General features: G+C 33.1%; 1 protein-coding gene and 1 long non-coding RNA gene across 4 annotated transcripts; both read left to right on the plus strand.

The window, feature by feature from the left end:
• Positions 1 to 601: 601 nt before the first annotated feature.
• Positions 602 to 5,434, plus strand: LOC110886262. The gene is made up of 2 exons (XM_022134039.2): positions 602 to 4,126; positions 5,223 to 5,434. The coding sequence occupies exons 1-2, from the start codon at positions 3,105 to 3,107 to the stop codon at positions 5,269 to 5,271; spliced, it is 1,071 nt and encodes a 356-aa protein (XP_021989731.1). The 5' UTR covers positions 602 to 3,104; the 3' UTR covers positions 5,272 to 5,434.
• A 5,178-nt stretch (positions 5,435 to 10,612) lies between these two features.
• Positions 10,613 to 14,094, plus strand: LOC110886261. Of its 3 annotated transcripts, XR_004869860.1 has the most exons (7): positions 10,613 to 10,885; positions 10,947 to 11,061; positions 11,166 to 11,249; positions 11,886 to 12,147; positions 12,231 to 12,380; positions 12,508 to 12,971; positions 13,695 to 14,094. It is a non-coding gene; the product is annotated as an uncharacterized LOC110886261 (long non-coding RNA). The 3 variants fall into 3 exon arrangements; XR_002562719.2 differs by having other exon boundaries at positions 10,613 to 11,249; positions 12,508 to 12,684; positions 12,875 to 12,971; XR_004869859.1 differs by having other exon boundaries at positions 10,947 to 11,249.
• Positions 14,095 to 19,357: the final 5,263 nt, after the last annotated feature.

Here is a 19,357-nt window from a genome sequence, read left to right on the forward strand (position 1 = left end):
TTTAATTGGTTGACTCCATTTAATTGTTTTTCTTGTCAATGAGCTGCCTAACACTCGCTCATTATTCGGTCATCGCTCCGCAACGCGGGCGAGGCATCAACTAGTATAATTTAATCATCACTTAATGATGAATATTGATTGTACTCACCATTTGAGTTAACTTGGATGATTATATAGCTTAATTGCAAGATTTTGGTTATTGACAAGAAGGTCGAGTTAGGCTAATTTAACCGAAAATGGCTATTGATTGGCTAGATTAATTATAATGATCATTTATACTTCATTAAGTGTTTTGGAACTTCAAATTGATGTGGAAAGTAATCAAACTTATTTTGGTGGATTTTGAAACAAATAAGTTAGGTCTAGTATTACTTCATTTTTGAAACAAATATTTTAGGTTGGCATGAAAATAAGCTAATGAAACTCAAATCCATTCTTATGTATTTTGAGATAACCATATTGATACCTAAAGATGTTTTTTTAACAATTAGAGTTGAATTGCTCATGTAATTAGTAAAATTGGTAATTTGGATCCATTGATTTCTGATTGTAATTAAAGAAGCATACTAGTTAAAACCATGATGACTTTTCGGTGTTCATTCTTCTTTTAGCAAATATTATCCAATTGGAAGCTTGTATATTTGTATTGTTAGGTGAGTGCATAGAATTGTCTAAAAGAAAGTACACACTAAATGTACTTTTTGAAACACATGTTTGAATTTGCCAAATTACTCAATGAAACTAATAATTTTGTGTTTAGTCAATGCACATAGAATGCTACATTATAATTGGATAATAATAATAGTGTGGGAAGTTAATGATTACTGATTATTTGCACGTTAGGGTTGCTTTGAAGACCATAATCTATACGTTATAGGAACCCAGAGCTATAATTCTCACTAATGTGGAACGAGGACTTTAATCCTTAAGAAACTTAAATAGAGGACTTTAATCCTCAAAGCAGTGAATTAAGGATCTTGATACTAACATATAGACTATACAAACAGAGGTTTTCACAAAGTGTTGGATAGTGATATAACTTGTATGTGGCCTTTATGTGCTTAGGAATTTATGCCATAATTGTATGCACAAACTTTTGAGTGAATCCTATAGTGAGTTTGGGATATGTGGGAACACAAATATACACAAGAATGTTATATAAATACTTGGTTATGTTGGATAAATATTGAATAATAGAGAAAAACTATTCAATTAGGAAACAAGAATGTTATATAAATACTCGGTTAAATTGGATGAATAGCGAATAATAGAGAAAAACTGTTCAATTAGGAAAGCATGTCTTAATTTTAAGTTTTGTGTTTGGGTTGTATAGTGTGCTTAGAATATGGGAGCGCATGAAGAGAAGACATTATCTGTCATGTGACAATCACGTCAGCAGGGGGCGTGGTAAAAATAGCACGGGGTGAAAGGGACGTGAAAGTGGCGTTTTATAAATAATAATAATAATAATAATAATAATAGTAATAATAATAATAATAATAATAATAATAATAAATAAATAAACAAAACCCATTCAAAACTAACCTAAAATCCACCAACCGATGAAAAGCCGCCACCTCACACCCCACAATCCCTCCACGCTGGTGAAAAGTCTCCCATCTCTTCTCCCACGCCACCGACGGGCCGGTGTGTCTGACGTGACGAGGCTTCCACGCCTCCAAACCACGCCCACTCCGTATGGTCTTAGTATACATTTTCAGGTAAATCACGTACACAAAAACATTAAAAGTATAAAATAACATTAGGATAGGTAAATCACGTACACAAAAATATTAATAAAAGTATAAAAATAACATTAGGATTGATCAAAATGTTTTTGTTTAATGTCGTTACTATATTCATTAGTCAATGAGCTTCTTATTACAAAGTATGGTAAGTTGTAAATATGGTTTTGTTATTTATTAACTTGAAAGTTTTAAGACGATTATATGAAATATAAAACTACGTTATAACTAAATTTATTAAAGTACGAGTTTGACATTGTTTATCTTTGAAGATTGTTGATGACTACTAGTCTTGATTCAACAATGGCAGACGCAGACTAGATAAATGAATAATAAAAAAAATCTTTTATTAAAGTTCTTGTGATTATTGTTTGTGTTCCGCCGTATATATCTAGTATTCTAGTGGGATGGATATGTCATCATCATCTTTCTTTACAAATGTTCGCTGCACACAAAAACAAAATTAGTATTATTGATTTATTTCCATTTCCATTAGAACCTAGTGGTTTGCCAAATTAGGAAATTTCCATAAAAATGTTAATTTCGACTCATTAATGATTTGGGTTAAGTTTTTTCATATACATTTTAAATTTATTTATATTCGAAAATTTTTAAGACCATTAGTGGATGCATGCAGCGGCGGAGCTTGAACGGAAACCTGGTGGAGGCCGGACACTTAAAAATCCAATATTTTACCTAAAAAACATTTTTTTGAAATTTTTGGTAAAATTTAACATTACGCGCGAAAAAATCGGCGGGGGCCGGGACATCCTCGGGCCTCCATTATTCTCCGCCCATGGATGCACGGACCTCCACATCAAGATTTTCCGGTTCCAGCAAAACCAAAAACACCCTCCAACTGAACCCGTGCCCTCTCTCCTCTCCCTTAAAGTCTCTTCTTTCCTTCTTTAGGGAAGGTCCCCAAAGAAGAAATTTGTCCATGAACGATTCATGAAAAAAAAATTTCTCCTTAGAAACATGCGGAGTACTTAAAGCTTGAATAACCTCAGCACCTGCTAGACGACGTACCAATTTACATTACTAGGTGCACAAAAAAAAAACACAAAAGTGTATTTTCAAATTTTAATGCATATAACTTTTTAGATAAATTACAATATTACTTTGTATAATCAATTATTTATAACTTTCTTAAGAGAACTGATAAAGAAATAATGTATAATTCGACCTATGTGCTAAAAATAACTCGTCCACCAAATATTCACAAAATAAACAGTACTGAAAAAAGAAAAAAAAAAACCAAAAAACAAATTACTGAGCAAGTATTTATAGCATTCATGAACCTCTGCCAATAATACAACTTTTGCTTACACAAAGGAAACCAACTTTCTTCAACCTTGTATGATGGTGAAACCACCATCCTCATCATCATCATCATCATCATCAAAGCAAGGGCAGATTTGCAGAGTAGGGGTATCAATGGAAAATCACAAAAAAGATAATATTCCTAAACAGGAACCTCGTCTTTCTGGTGCTTATATACGCAGCCTTGTCAAACACTTAACCACTTCCATCAAATCTAAAGATTCTTCCAATGGACGTCACGACAATAATTTACCGGAATCTGTGAATTCGAATGGGGGATGCCTTAATGATATTCATAACAATATGCAGCAACAATCACCGCCACCACCAGCACCAGCACCGCCACCAGAGCGGCCGCACAAGAAACAAGTTAGAAGAAGGCAACACGCCACTAAACCTTATCAAGAACGGCTTCTTAACATGGCTGAAGCTAGAAGAGAGATTGTTACCGCTCTTAAGTTTCATCGAGCTTCGATGAAACAACGAGAAACAACCGACAATAACCACCCTCAACCGGACCAATCTTCTATCGTTAATTCGACTTTATCTTGTTCTCCTTCAGTTTCTCAATTTTGGCCTATATCCACAACTACCCCTCCCCCTCTTCCCACACTTACTCATGAAAATCTTGATTTCACACTTCCTAACCAAACCCTTGGTTTGAATCTCAATTTTCAAGATTTTAAAAACTTGGATAAGAATTCTTATCTCAATTATAATTCCATGTCATCGTCAGCGTCGTCGTCATCATCCAGTTCCTCTTCAGCTGTCATTTCTCTCGCAACAGAAGAAATAACGGCCGAAGTGCCAGAGGAGGTGGTGACGGCAACCACCACCTCTGCTACGACCACCTCATCCTCGTCCGTGACTGGAGGTCTACATCATGCCATGGACGAGGAGGAGATGGAGGAGATCAGATCATTAGGTGAGCAGCACCAAATGGAGTGGGACGATACCGTAAATTTGCTGACGTCAGCACGGTGGCTCAAGTTCTTGAAACCCTTTGAAATGGAACAAGAAGATTGGAAGTTTGATCAAGTTATGGAATTCCCAGATTGGTAAGATTGTGTTTTTTATTTTATTTTATTACTTTACATTAGATTGTACTAAAACTGAATTGAATGTTTAGGAAGCTAGAGATGTTTTCTGTTCCTAGGAATTCTCTCCGTACTTTCAAAATTTAATTAATTAGTTATTTGTTTGTTGTAAAAAGTCTGTTTAACCATTGTTGTTAATGTCCATTCTGTTGGGCAAGTAATAAGGGGGTGCAGTCCTCTGTTGCTTCTGAATATTTGCAGTATGAGAAATTAAAACAATGGCAATGAGGCCCCACAATGTCTGCTACTCAACCATACTATCATACATATGCCACGTTTATAGACATTATATATGGTTTTTCTTTAGTATTATAAATAGTATATAAAATGATGCAACCATTTAATATGAGAGAGGGGAAGACATTTTTTAAAATATATGAATCCTAAAACACGATATGCTAATCATAAATACATGAATCTCACACTTGTGGCCTAGTGGTAGGAGGTTTGGGTTTTTCAATGGATACTCAAGTTCAATTCCCATTTATGTTATATTGGGGTGAATATAGGCAATGAAGGATTTGGACTATGCCTTGGGTGAGGTTATCAGTTCGATTCCTGAGCCCAACCGGGTTTTCGTCCCACCGTGTGTTACACCAGAGAGTTCTGCTCTTGTGGTGGCACAACGACTATCAAGTGACAGTCGGCGGTATGGTTTCCCGAGGGAATGCCCAAAAAAGCCAAACCTTAAAGCCAACGTGGATCCGGTTAAAACAACATAGTTTGGCCAAAATGGGGCAATACAGGACTCTCCGATTTGAATAGTGTGATAACCTTATACATAAAGCCGGTTAAAACAACATAGTTTGGCCAAAATGGGGCAATACAGGACTCTCCGATTTGAATAATGTGATAACCTTATACATGAAGTTCACTGTTAAAAAAAATAATTAATTATCACACACTCCGATTTAGAGAGTGTGATAATTGATTATTTTTATGATATTATCACCTTTGAATATCTTTTCTGATCAACATTATTGTTTGCTATTTGATTTAACAGTTTATACTTTTATTTTATTTTATTAGGGGTAAATATATTTTTTATTGTATGCAGCATGGACATAGGTGAAATTGAAGGAATGGATGGGGAATGGCTTGCCTGAAACAGGATTGATTGTTTTTTAGTAATCAATTTGTGGTTTTATTTTTGTAATATCTTTAAGCTGTTTCCTTTGCTTCAGGTTTTATTGAAATAAGGCTGCAATTTTGTGTGTTGGAAAATTAGAATTGTAGACTATCTATGTGGAGAGAAAGTAATTACTACGACTTGTTTTTTGCCCCGAAGCTAACTGATTATCACATCTATGGATATGGGGTTATACTAGATTTCTAGGGTCGAATCGGTAACAGTTTTTGAAGAATGTAAACTGACACGGCCCAAGTAGCTGGGTCTGCTAGACCGGCCAAATGCTTGTGCTTTTGCAGTTTGGACCGGTTCAGTGCAATGATATACCTAAAAAACACCGAATATTTTTCCATTTATGTATTATAAAAGGTTCACAAAATAAGGTGAAAAAAAAAACTCTAAGGGCGTTAATCGGTTAAATTACTAACCTACGCATAACAATATTATTATTGTTATTATTATTATTATTATTATTATTATTATTATTATTATTATTATTATTATTATTATTATTAATACCTATGCGTATAATAATTGCTGGATTCATATACTTGAAAATAGTTTACAGTTTATTTATCGTTTTATTATTAATATTAACACTATATAAATTAAACCAAATTTTTTTTTTATTTCTTATCGATATCTCATCGGCTCCAAATCAATTCTGTTTTCTTGGTTTTGGGTTATCCATATCATACCGAACCGAATATACTTTTATGATTTTATCTTGTATGTACCGAATATGGTTTTATGATTTTATCATGTATGTTTAATTTTGATGCCATAGGGCATAGGTCACTGGATATTGTCTTGCGTATTTACTTTTAGTTGAAACTATTGGGTTATCACTCGCACTCTACGGCGAATTCTAAACGTAGATAAAAATATACAAAACGCAAATGTAACGATAAAAAACCATGTGGTGAGGGTGCTGAAAAGTTATGTCACTATATACTAAAGCCATGTTATTTTAACAAAATTTAAAAAAAAAAAACATCTATAAAGATAAACACGATGGCCACAAATTATAGCGAGCCGGTTCAAACATAGATAAAAACACATCGTCATAATGTATTTAGATATAAGTGTCGTCTGGTTTTAAAAAAATAAAACCGGTCGTTTTAAAAATAATGTTACGAAAATTCACAAAAGCACGTCGCAATTGTGTATTTAGAGATAAGCGTCGGGTGGTTTAAAGCAGTGAACGTTTAAAAAAACGTTTAAAGCAATTGGTCATATTAAAAACAACAATATGGAAATTCACATCGAAATGTAGATAAAAATAATATAAAAACGAAAGACGTAAAAAAATCACGTAACAGATAATTCGTTAAAAACTTAAAATGATAATTTTATTAAAGTTTAGCAGTTGTAGTGTCAATCTGCAATCACCCTATCCATTACGTATTGAGTATATCCGTTAGTTTTTATATAGATATAACTTTTTTTATTATTCGATATATAAAATTAGATTTATTCAACCGTGTAACACACGGGGTTTTTAAAGATATAACTTTTTTATTATTTAATATACAAAATTACATTTATTCAACCCGTATAATACACAGGGTTTTTTAAGATATAATTTTTTTATCACTTGGTATATAAAATTAGATTTATTTAACCCCTACAATACATAGAGTTCTTTTTAAGATATAACTGTTTTTATTATTTAGTATACAAAATTACATTTATTAAACGTGTAATGCACAAGGTTATAATCCAGATTGACCAAAGACGTGTCATAAATAATTTTTTTGATATATTACATTCTGTCAAAATTACTATTTTGTAGTTAGATCCCGGTGTCAATGTAGGGCTAGTGTTATATGCATTATATCATATTCACATAATGTCACTTTTATTAAACATAATAGATTTTGTTTGTAGTTTAAATGTGTGTTTATTGTTTTATAGACTATTGGGCTACTCTGGACGCATGGGTAGGCTTAGAGACATCTGGATATTGGGCTTGGAGACTGGACACCGACACATGCTGCTGATTGGGCTTCTTGATCTTGGGCTTGGATATTTCGAGGATGTATATATACTCTCTGGAATCTTCTTTTTCTCTCTCTTAGGGTTTTTTAGATCAAAATCGTTCTTGTGATCTCGTGTTGATGATCTGCGTGTGAGTTGAGAGAATATATTGGTGTGTGTTTCTTCAGTATTGTTCATACTTTGATTCTTTGTTATTAAAGTTTGTAATCAAGATTTCTTGGTACAAATCCATGTATTTTGACAGCTAGCTCACTTGGTAGAGGTCCTTACCTCTTAGTAGGAGTAGATCTTTAATTCAATCCCAAATAGTGATACTTACATGTAATTTAGTAATGATTAGGAGTTGTGTACCATTAGTAATGATTATGAGTTGTGTACCATTAGTTATTCAAAAAAACATGTTAGATCTTGGTCATTTTATTTTCCTTTTACAACTTAAATAGGCGAATACGAAAATCAAATCATGTGATATCCTTTAATAAGAATAGTATTCCAAATTTTCAACTTATGCTACGAGTAGGAATTGAATACTAAGATCTTTTACATTACGCCTGTGACGATTCTTAACCGAACTCTGCAGCCTAACCTTAGTTCAATACATTCGGGACATTCGGGTGTAAACAAACACATCAGGAACAAATGTACAAATTCTAAACTTTTGTTTTATCATATGTTGATTTTTATAATTCTCATATATAAAGGGTACTTGTTCTATCATTAGTTTTTGTTTTATGTTAGTTTTCTTATCTTTTGGTTTATTTTGAAGAAGATAATATTAGCATGTAATGTGAGATTATTATGAAAAAAAAATAGTTTTATAAAGTTTAAAATGGTTTTAGTGATGGAAAAAAGAAGTCAAAGAAGAAATAATGAAGTATCAAATGCTAACATTTCCATGGGCCCAGCTAATTAGCCCATATCAGCCAAGATCCAAAAAGACAACTTAAAGCAAATTTAAATTATTTTTACAAAACACTAAACAAAACTATCTATACTTTCTATAAAATGAGAAATCCCAATGACATAAGAAAAGCTTAGGGTGTACGGGGCGTTCTCGGGGAAGGGGAGCGGTGACCCTTGTCCTCGATCGGGAACACCGCCGCCATCAACGCGGGGACCCGAATCAGGGGGGTCATCCGGTGTAGACTCACCGCTGTTTTGTGCACGAGAATTGAGGAACGGTCATGAGGCAACGGTCCGATTTAAAAAAAAAATCACTTTTCTAAAACATATATAAATAACCATCTCATTCACTCTATTTTTTTATACTCAAACCATATCATTCTCACACATTTTTTATACTCTCCAACCACACCCACTTCACTTTTTATTTTTTATACTCTCAAACCACACCCCCTTCACACCGAGCAATGGAGAACCAACCCCGCGAGGCCAAGAAAAAAACTAAGGGACGGGTCTCGAAACCGTCTCGTGGTGGTTCGAGCGGTGCAAGTGCTCAACCACAACCCCCTTTCGGATACACTTCACAACCCCCGTTTTTTTTCCAACAACCTTCACACCCCTCGTTTTACAACACCCAACAACCCAATTTCGGCTATTTTCAAAATTTGTTATCAATGGACGCTCCTCCTCAATCCCCCGCCTTCGACCCATATGCTTTTCGTTCCCCACAAGTTCCATCTACACGTGGAAATGTCGAACGTCCTCTACCTATTTACGACGACGAGGACGATGAGGTAGTGCCCGAAACTCAAAATTTGGGCGACGAGGGCGAGGACGAGGACGATGAATATAATGTGGATGAAGACGCGGGCAACGAAGAAGATGACGCTCGGGATAAAAAGGGGAAAATGGTGAGCGAAAAATGGACAAAGGTCCAAGAAGAGGCGTTGGCGAAGGCGTGGGTACATTGCTCTACCAACAAAAAAAAGGGCAATCAACAAAACCGCGATAGTTTTTGGCGTAAGATTTTAGAGCATTTTAACAAAACTGTCGGTGGAAGTAACCGGACCGTTCATCAAGTACGGTCTAAATGGAACCCGATGATGACGAAAATAAACTTTTTCAACGGCCTATACCAACAAGCGGTAAAAATTATATTTTTTTTAACATTGTATATTTTTAATTTTTTTTCTAAGTTCATATTTTTTTAACACTTATTATTTAATATTGTATATTTTTATTATTTTATAACATGTAGGATCGCACACGAGGAAGCGGATGTAAGGATCTCGACGTGATGAAAGTCGCGTTAAAAGAATTTAAAGTTAGATTTCCGAACGGTTTTCAACACATCGAGGCGTGGGAGGTCGTTCGAAGACACGAGAAATGGGCCCAAGTCCCATTGTTGGGTGAGGAAGGTGAAAGTTCGGCACATAAAAGAAAGCCCGTTGACGTGGACCCTTCGATACCGGATATGAACGAAGACCCCTCGCCACAAAGACCACAACGGCGAGACAAGCGTCAAGCTACATCGTCCGAGGGAAGCTCGGCCGAGTTGGCGGCACAATTCAAAGTGTACACCGCCATGAAAGAAGCGAAGCAAGCGGTAGAATTGGAGGCGATCGAATTGAGGAAAAAAAGAGAGTCGGAGGCTCGCGAGCTCATCTCGGAACAACGCGAGACGATGAAAAACTACAATTACGATCGAGATATGAAAACATTCCTCAAGCCGCACGACGATGCTCCGCCAAGTATGTTGCCGTTCATCCTCGCCCGAAAGCGCGAAATCGCTAACAAGTACGGGTGGCCATGCGATTTCTAAAATTTTAATTTTCTAGTTTTAATGTAATTTTTATTTTCTAGTTTGAATGTGATTTTTATTTTCTAGTTTGAATGTATTTTTTTAAATTTAATGAAATGTCTTTTATTTAATTTATAAACATGCATAATTTTACAAAAAAAAAAAAAAAAAAAACCGAACTCACCTAAGAGGGGAGTGCCGCCATCAAAAAGGGGTGTTAGGGGAGTTTAAGAGGGGAGTTGACGTGGCACTAGTTGGTTGGTTGGGCGTAAGAGAGGGGACTCACCTCTTAGGTGAGCACCCCTTACACCCTTAGTTAGCAGCCATAGAGGCTGTCCAACAATACTTTTCTTATGTTATTAACGATGAGGTGGCAGCCATAGAGGGAGCATAGTGACATCATAAAGTTTGGTTTAAAATTCAAATATCTGCCATCAAACCACTGGCCCACATTCAAAAGGGCAAACCACTGCCCATCAAAAGCACTAAACCACTGCCCACGTTCAATAATGCATAAGTTTTGGCTCCATTTTCAAAATTCAAACGTATCTCTCTCTCTCTCTCAAATAAATATAGTTCTGTCTCAATTTTCAAAATTTAAACCATAATTTCAATCCCACTCTCTCTCACTCTCAAATCTAGAGCCTCCTCTTTCAATCCCAATTTTCTAAAAATGTTGTTTTATTCAGTTTTCACGATTTTCTTGCTTATGCTAAACTGTGAAGTGTTGTGATCAATAGGTTGAGCTTTGATGATGATGAGTTAGAAGATGTTGGTGCAGGAACCGCTCTTTCGTTGATCGCGGATGCATTTGAGGATATATCGGAGCCCTAAATCAGTTCAAATTGCATCCGTTCCTATAAACCTTCAACTAGCCCTAAATTAGGTTCAGTTTTAATCAAATTTGTATCTTATTTATCGATTTGGTAACGATTTTAGTTGTGTAGATGAAAGAGATGAATAAAGTGACCTCTGATATACTTTTTGATGGCTCGTCGGAGACAAAGAGGAACGACATAGCATCCTTCGGATTGCTTGCTTGCTGCTTTCAGCGTTTCTGCAGTGAATCTCTGAACCGTTTCGGTTATGGCGTTCGCCATTATTTGTTTGATTTTTACATGTTCGGTTGTTTTTTTTGTTAAGGTTTGCTTGATTTTGTGTTTTAGCCTTAAAAGGAGATCGGTCTTTATCTAAGGTTATCTCTAAAGAACATGAAATTGAAGAAATAAACCTTGGTGAAGTTGTGAAAGGTATGTATTTTGTATTTGTTTTTGCTGTTTATTTTTGTATACTACGTTTTTACATTCTTTTTTGATATGTGAACTGATGTGTTATTTTGACTAAACGATTCTGTCATATCATTTGAGAAATGTTTAGCGATTTAGTCTGTTGTTGTCTAAACAATTCTGTCATATCGTTTGAGAAATCTTTAGCGATTGTGTGATTTGTTTAAGTCTTCAGTGGTGCAGTTAATCATTTAAGTTCTTTAAACGATTAAGTCTAACCGTTTAGTGATTCTGAATACCGTTTGAGGGTTTTTGCCTATTTGTTTACATCATTGAGCGATTAAGCTGATCTTTTGAGATTCTGTTAGCGATTGTCAAAATCGTTTTGATATCTTCTAATCGTTTGAACAACATTAGTGGTTTTGTGATTTGAGTGTTTTGATCGATTTTAAGATGGCAGCAGGTATATAACACGTAATCGAAACATAATCATTATCGTCTACACGATTAAGTCAAATTGTTTAGCAAATGTTAAACTGATTAAGGGGCCATTAAACGATTAGTTGGATTGTTTGAAATTATGAAGGGCAAAATGGTCATTTTAAAATGTTTATTTGATTTTTGCTAATTGGGCTTAACGTTTATGGTTTTTGATTTCAGAATCAATGATGGCTCAAAAGCATAACGTGTGTGCGTTCTTGGATCCAGATACTCATACTCGGTATACGGATTATACCGAGATAATCAGTTTTCTACGTCGATCAAGGATCATGTACGCCATTTCCACACGTCACACTTCTTATTGAAGCCACCAAACGCTGTTCTGGAATTAGCACGTGTTGACGATTCTGTGAATCCGAAATTGTTAATTAGAGTTTAAGTTCGTATATGAGAGCTATAGTTATCGATTTTTGAACGAAAGGTATGTAATTTTCCTTTTGATTTCATTGTTTTCTTATTCGAATCGGATTTGTTGATTTGATTTGGAATTGGGATGTTGTATAGAGTTTTTCAGTTGTTGTATAGCTTCTTCCTCAAGACGAATGTGAAGAACAAAATTAGAAAAATCTATGTGAATAACAAAATCGAACAAATGAAGCTCCTGTGCAATTTCGAAGCAATTGTTCTATTTCGTCGCCTCTTCTCACTAATTAGGTAGTTATTTTTTCCAGTTAATTTCGAAATTGCATTCTGTCGATTTTTGTTAATTAGAGTTTAAGTTCGTATATGAGAACTATAGTTGTTGATTTCTGTGATTTGATGAATCTACTCTATGTTGCAGATCGCATACTGTTGTTGCTCCTCCAGAATGGAACTATTCAGGGACTAAAGCATATATGGAGAACTGAGGGTTTTAAAGGAATGTTTAAAGGAAATGGCACCAATTGTGCGCCCATTATCCCAAACTCTGCTGTCAAATTCTTTTATATCTAGCTTTAATATGCTTTCTTGTGATGAGGTAAGATCTATCATATGCCATTTGTAATTGTTTATATTGATGCAGGCTTTTTAACATGTTTAGTTTATGTTATAGGCTACTGTGTTTTTATGAATTATAATCTATACATGAAGAAAATAGCTCTAAATATTAGACTTCTGAGTTGTATTGCTTTATTATTCTCATCATGTTTAAACTTTCAACATTTCAGAACTAGATTGTGGGAACTTGAAGACTTTTGAAATGCATGCCAAAATAAGCTGGTCGGGCTCTTTGATTATTTTTAATGTTTGGTTTTTAGTCAACCGGTAAGGTTTTGTGGTCTGGAAAATATTAGACTATGTTTTATCATTAGTTTAGTCATCTGTTTGTGTATGAATATGATCTGCATTGGATTATAATTTCCATTTCGAGTTATGTTAATATTGACCAACCAATTCCTTTTACATTCATAGCTTTAATCACCAACTAATCACAATCTGTAGAAGAAGATCAGTCAATTTCGGACAGAACTTGATATTCTTTTCAAGCATATGCATAAGAACATTATTCATCTTGTAGGCTACTGTGACAAGAGGAATGAAAAAATCATAGTTTACGAGCACATGTCCAAAGGAAGTCTTGATAAATATCTAGACGATTCTAATCTTAGCTAGATGAAAGTCGCAAAATTGGTCAAACCTCAGGAACAAAAATGACATTTTACTCTATTATACGTATTTAACAAAAAATTATAATATGGAATATATCCATTTTCATACTTATGACATTTATAACAGCTTGCATTAGGATATGGGAGATTGAAATGTGAATAGAAAAAGAAGGGTATAAGTGTCGATATTTCATATTATAAATTGTAGTTTAATGATATGGGTAAATACGAAATTATATGTTTGTTGAATAGATATATTTGAAATTAATGTTTTGGTTGGAAAATATGACTTGATACAAGTTTTTAAGGGTATATCAAGTGTATTTGTAAAGATTATATAACAGGTAAACTAATTTTTTTACCTTCTAATGGATAACAGTGTTTTGAAGAATCTGCTCCTCCCAATGACAAAGATTCAACATTTGCTACTCAAAAGGTCTGCCAAAGCCAAAGTCTGCCAAAAGTGAACATCTGCTTGAAGATAAAATTTGCTGATCCAAAGGTTTGCCAAAGTGATCCTCTACTGATGAAGACAAAGTCTGAAGAAGCAAAGGTCTGCTATGGCTCAACAGATGTTAAAGACCAACGGATGATATTCAACAGATGCTGCTCAACAGAGGTTAACAATGTAACTGTGCTTAGGCTAATAGCAGATGTTAGGAGTTTATTAGGTTGTTTGATCGTAGTTAATGTTTGTTGAAAGTCAAGTTGTATTGCATGTATTGATTTTTTTCAAAGTAAAAATTTTAAATTTGTTAGTATATTCATTTGATGTTTTACAGCTTCTGTATCGAAGTTTAATAAGCACATTTCCAATAGATATGAACATTCGAGAAAGTAATTCCCTTTTAAAAAATATATAGTGATTCGTTGTTTAATGTATTATGCATGATTTTTTCTAAGAAACGACCCGTGTTTGCATACGGGTCTTACCGCTAGTACTATATAATAAAAGAAACCAATAAAAGGACACTTGTTATTATTCTAGACCATCTATTATTAGATAACTAGGTTAGAACCCCGTGTATTACATGGATTGAATAAATGTAATTTTATATATTAAACAATATAAAGTTAGATCTTTATGAACCCTGTATATTGTACGGGTTAAATAAATGTAATTTTATATATCAAATAATAAAAGAAGTCATATCTTTAAAAACCATGTGTATTACACAGATTAAATAAATGCAATTTTGTATACTAAATACTAAAAACGTCGTATCTTAAAAAAAACCGTGTATAATCGGGTTGAATAAATCTACCAAATAATAAAAAGAATGTCTTCCTTAAAAACCCCATACATTACACGTGTTAAATAGATCTAAAAAGAGTTATATGTTTAAAAACCATGTGTATTACACAGATTAAATAAATGTAATTTTGTATATTAGATACTAAAAACGTCGTATCTTTAAAAAACCCATGTATAGTCTGGTTGAAAAATCTACCAAAGATAAAAAAATATATCCTTAAAACCCCCTTTATTATACGTGTTGAATAAATCTAATTTTACATAGCAAATGATAAAAAGTTATATCTTTAAAAACTTCGTGTATTACACGGGTTATATAAATGTAACTTTGTATAGTAAATAATAAAAAGATATATTTTTAAACCCCCCGCGTTTTACACGAGTTGAATAAATATAATTTTGTATACCAAATACTAAAAAAGTTATATTTTTAATAAATTTGGGTAACAGTTAATATTAATTTATTATTTATATATTTAATATAAGATAAGTAGGAAAGAGAGTTATTTGTTTTAAAAATATATATTAAATTATAATTTAGATTTGAGGATAATATTTTATTAAAGTATGATAAGATTTAATATTAATTTATTATTTATTTAATTAATATAAGATAATTATAGATTTGAGGATACCTTTAATAAATGACACGTGTCCAAAGGTTAGTTTCTTTTTTTTTATTATAGTAGATAGATTATTATTTAATTTAAATTATTAAATTTAATATATGTTTCAAACATTTAAGAAATTACGGATAAAGTTCTATAAATAATTTTATTATTTATATTAATTACTAGGTTATTATTCTAGACCATCTACTCTTACTTAATTGTAGATAATTATTATTTAATTTTAATTATTAAATTTAATATTTGTTTCAAACATTTAAAAAATTACGGATAAAGTACCTTAAATTATCTTATTATTTATTTATATTTATATTAATTACTAGATTAGAAATTATATCTTAATAATTGAAACAAATATCGAGCATTTTCATAACGAGAGTGGAGGGAACGATTTTCTTATTTATATGAATTACTAGGTTAGAAATTATATCTTAATAATTGAAACAAATATCGACCATTTTCATAACGAGGGTGGAGGGAACGATTTTCTTGCTTAACAAATAATTTATTTATTTGATATATTTAAAATACAAGAAGAATAATAACTACATTTATCATACTAATAAATTTATTCAAAAACAACCATCCTTTTAAAATGCAACTCAAGTCTATATACTTAAATTTTAAAGTTATATAACTTAATAATTACCGATAATTTATACTTATCTAATTAATTTAAATATTATTTTGTCGCTATAAGTTTATCTAATTGGCTAATTGTTATATGCCTAATCTAAACATTTCAACATTTTTTTAGAACCTAATAATTAAGACCACTTTTAATTAAATAAAACGTGGATTCACGTCGTGAGAAAGTCGATGATACAGTTTGTCTTCTAATCGATGGTTCAAATGCTTTCATATTTATAAAGTTGACAAACATCACAAGTTTTGATCATACATAAAACAAATTTTTGTTCGGATATCAGAAAAGTGTCTTAAAATATCGTTTTATAATTGTTAAATCTTCGTTATTAACTATTTGATATTTTATTTACTTAACCCGTGTAATACACGGGGTTATAACCTAGTTTAAGTGTAGAACAAATTCTAATTAATTTTCCAAAAGTCAAAGCAAATTTAAACTTAAATCGATATTTTGGTAAATTAAAAAAAAATAGTAATTATAACTGAGTACTAATACCCGGTTATACCAGAACCCACTTTCATATCATATCCAACCCGGATACATAGCGATGGCTTTTCCTTAATACTTGTGTCCAAACCCGGCTCGTTTATTGACTAGTTTGACCATACCCAGACCCGATTCTAGGGTATTGACAAAACCCGAAATACGCACCTCTAAAGTCACCATTTCCTCTACCCCAGGCCCCCAGCTAATTAGCCTGTCAGCCAAGATCCTCTTAATCTTCCTAGTCCCCACTATTATTTTCCATCTAAAGTCTCAACCTACTGTACCTAAATCTACATTTCAAAAGGCCTTTGGTCTAATGACATTGGTAAATTTCCCACAACCAAATGACGAAGTTTTAAACTGCATTGCGGGTATATAGATGGTGTAAAATTAGAGAATGTGTATCGTCGTACTAGATAAGAAAAATCTAATCTACATAATTATTTGCTACAAGACTAGAACTTTAATCTTATTTACCCTATACTACATAATAATTCATTAATAATTTTCAAATATCCTTCGGAAAATTCTATTACTTGAGTCTAGGGTTGTACATGAGCCAAGCAAAACCGTGCGAGCGCCTGCTCGTACTCTGCTCGAACTGAAACCAAGCAGCTCGACTCCGTTCGAATTTAAGGAAACGAGCAGAAAATGTCGTTCGAATTCGCTTGGTTTGTAACCGAAAAGCTCGGTTTTGCTCGTTTTCTCTCAGTTTCACCCGGTTTCACTTTTAAATTAAATTTAATATAAAGATTCAAATTTAAAAATGTCACCAATGTTTCATTCAAAATTGTTTCACTCAAAATATTGCTCGTTTTCGCTCAATTGTCATTCACTCAAAATATATATAAGTTTTACAAATATAAAAAATTTTCACTCAAAAACCAAAAAAAAAAAAATCTTAAAGTAGTACCATGAATACAAGTTCAAGCAAGCAACTGAAGAGTGAGCCGTGAGCGTCATTGACTAGTCAGACAACGTCGTTGCATTGGGTGTGAGCGGTGCAAGCAGCGGCTGAAGAGTGAAGCGTGATTGCGTGAAGCACTGAACCCTGAAGCGTGTAGACGTGAGGTAATTTGAGTAGGGCGACTCAGTTTGATAATTGCCGGTGAACGTATGAAGTCAAAACTAAAAGAAGTAAGGTTTAGTGACTTAGATGTGGTGTTGGGCTATTGATAATTTGGCTAAATACACTTACAATTTCAATATTCAATAGGATAATAATGATAAAAATAATTATATATTTGTGCATATATATATATATGTATAGGTTAACGTACATTACAACTTAACGTACATCACGTACGACAGGTAATTACGCACGTTCATTTTAAAATCACGCACGTTGTAACTCAAAAATCCAAAATCACGCATGTTGAAACACAATAATCACGCATATTGAAAACATTAATCATGCATGTTATAGAACAAATTACACACGTTGTCGTACGTGAAGTACGTTAAGCCGTAATGTATGATATACTTTTATATATATATATATATATATATATATATATATATATATATATATATATAACAAATTGAAAAATATTCAAACCAAACCGAGTTAAGCAGACTTTTGCTCGTGCTTAGCTTGTTTACAATCGAGCTAGCGTTTTCTGAGCAAATTACGAGCACTATGCCCAGCCCTAGTTGAGTCCTCTTAACTCTTTAAAATAATAATATTAACACCAACAACAATAATATAAATTGTAATAGCAACAACCACAACAACAATAATTACTGTTTTATTCTCGTAACAACATGACTATAATGTATGACAAAATAAAATGAGAAAATGATAAAATAACGTGGCACGTTTTGTAAAAGAAATAAGTTATGAACAACTAACCATATAGGATATTAGCATATTACATCACTCTAGTTATATATAGGATGTTAGTATATTACATCACTCTAATTATGTTCAAAGGTTATTAGTATTTTGCACTTGTAAATATACCTTCCTATCAGATTTTCCTATTATAACAAACTAGCTTATAACCCGTGTATTACACCGGTTTATTTTAGACTAGGATATCAATTTTTCCATCAAATCAATCATAGGTACTTAATGTTATAACCATAAGGGTGTAGGGAGTGGGCGGCAAACCCACTCGGCAAAGTGAGTTTGCCACTCGGTAACACCACCACCAACACTAGTTTGCCACTCAAAGTTTACCAAATCGGTGGTGGCTTGACGATGCGGTGAGGGGAGGAAGGAGAGAGAGTGGGGATGTGTGGGTGGGGTCCTTGCCATCTCTCAACCAATCACACATTTTCCTTTTTTTAAAGTTTACTACTTCATCAAATGTCTAAACCATTGCCAACACTTTTCACCAAGTTTAAACACTTTTCACTGATTGACGTGACGCACTCTGATTGGTCGGTTTTTTGGTTTGCCACTTCAAAGTATTTAACCACTTCTTACACCCTAATTTATTAATCGATACAAATACGAAATGACATATCCTAAACATTATTAATTGTGATATCCGACGTATTCATTTTCTCTATTCTCTTTGACTTTCACACTTCAAACTCCACCTCATTTTTTCACACCCACCAAAGAGTATTCACATCCTTTAATCTTTTTTATCCTTTAATTTCACTAAAAAACAACTATATTTTATCTTAAATTAAATAATATTTTTTTATATTTTTATCATTGCCTTTTCACTCTCCAACCACTTTTAAAATATATTAAAAAATTATTGAAGACCAATAGTGTCGCCTCAAATTTACAATTGAAGAGTAATATTATCTCTCCTCTACTCACAACCACTCTTCCCTAAGGTTGTTCAAATATGCAATGCATGTGGAAAGAGGTAAACGGGTTGGGACCATGTTTGAGGTGTGTAATATCCGTCTACAAACTGATTAAACCAAATCAGGATCATTTAAAACTTTTTTTAACTAGGTGTTAAATCGGTCCATTTATGCTTTAGATCAATCAGATAAGTTAGACAAAAGGAACTAAAAATATGAGGAACAGTCGAATAAATTAATCTAGTGTTAGTCAT

The sequence above is a fragment of the Helianthus annuus genome, chromosome 10 (assembly GCF_002127325.2).
Source record: "Helianthus annuus cultivar XRQ/B chromosome 10, HanXRQr2.0-SUNRISE, whole genome shotgun sequence".
NCBI classification, from domain to species: domain Eukaryota; kingdom Viridiplantae; phylum Streptophyta; class Magnoliopsida; order Asterales; family Asteraceae; genus Helianthus; species Helianthus annuus.

Coding starts and splice junctions, on each gene's coding strand:
- LOC110886262 (XM_022134039.2), top strand. CDS start 3,105: ATGATGGTGAAACCACCATCCTCATCATCATCATCATCATCATCAAAG. Junction 4,127..5,222: donor GTTATGGAATTCCCAGATTG/GTAAGATTGTGT, acceptor TATTGTATGCAG/CATGGACATAGGTGAAATTG.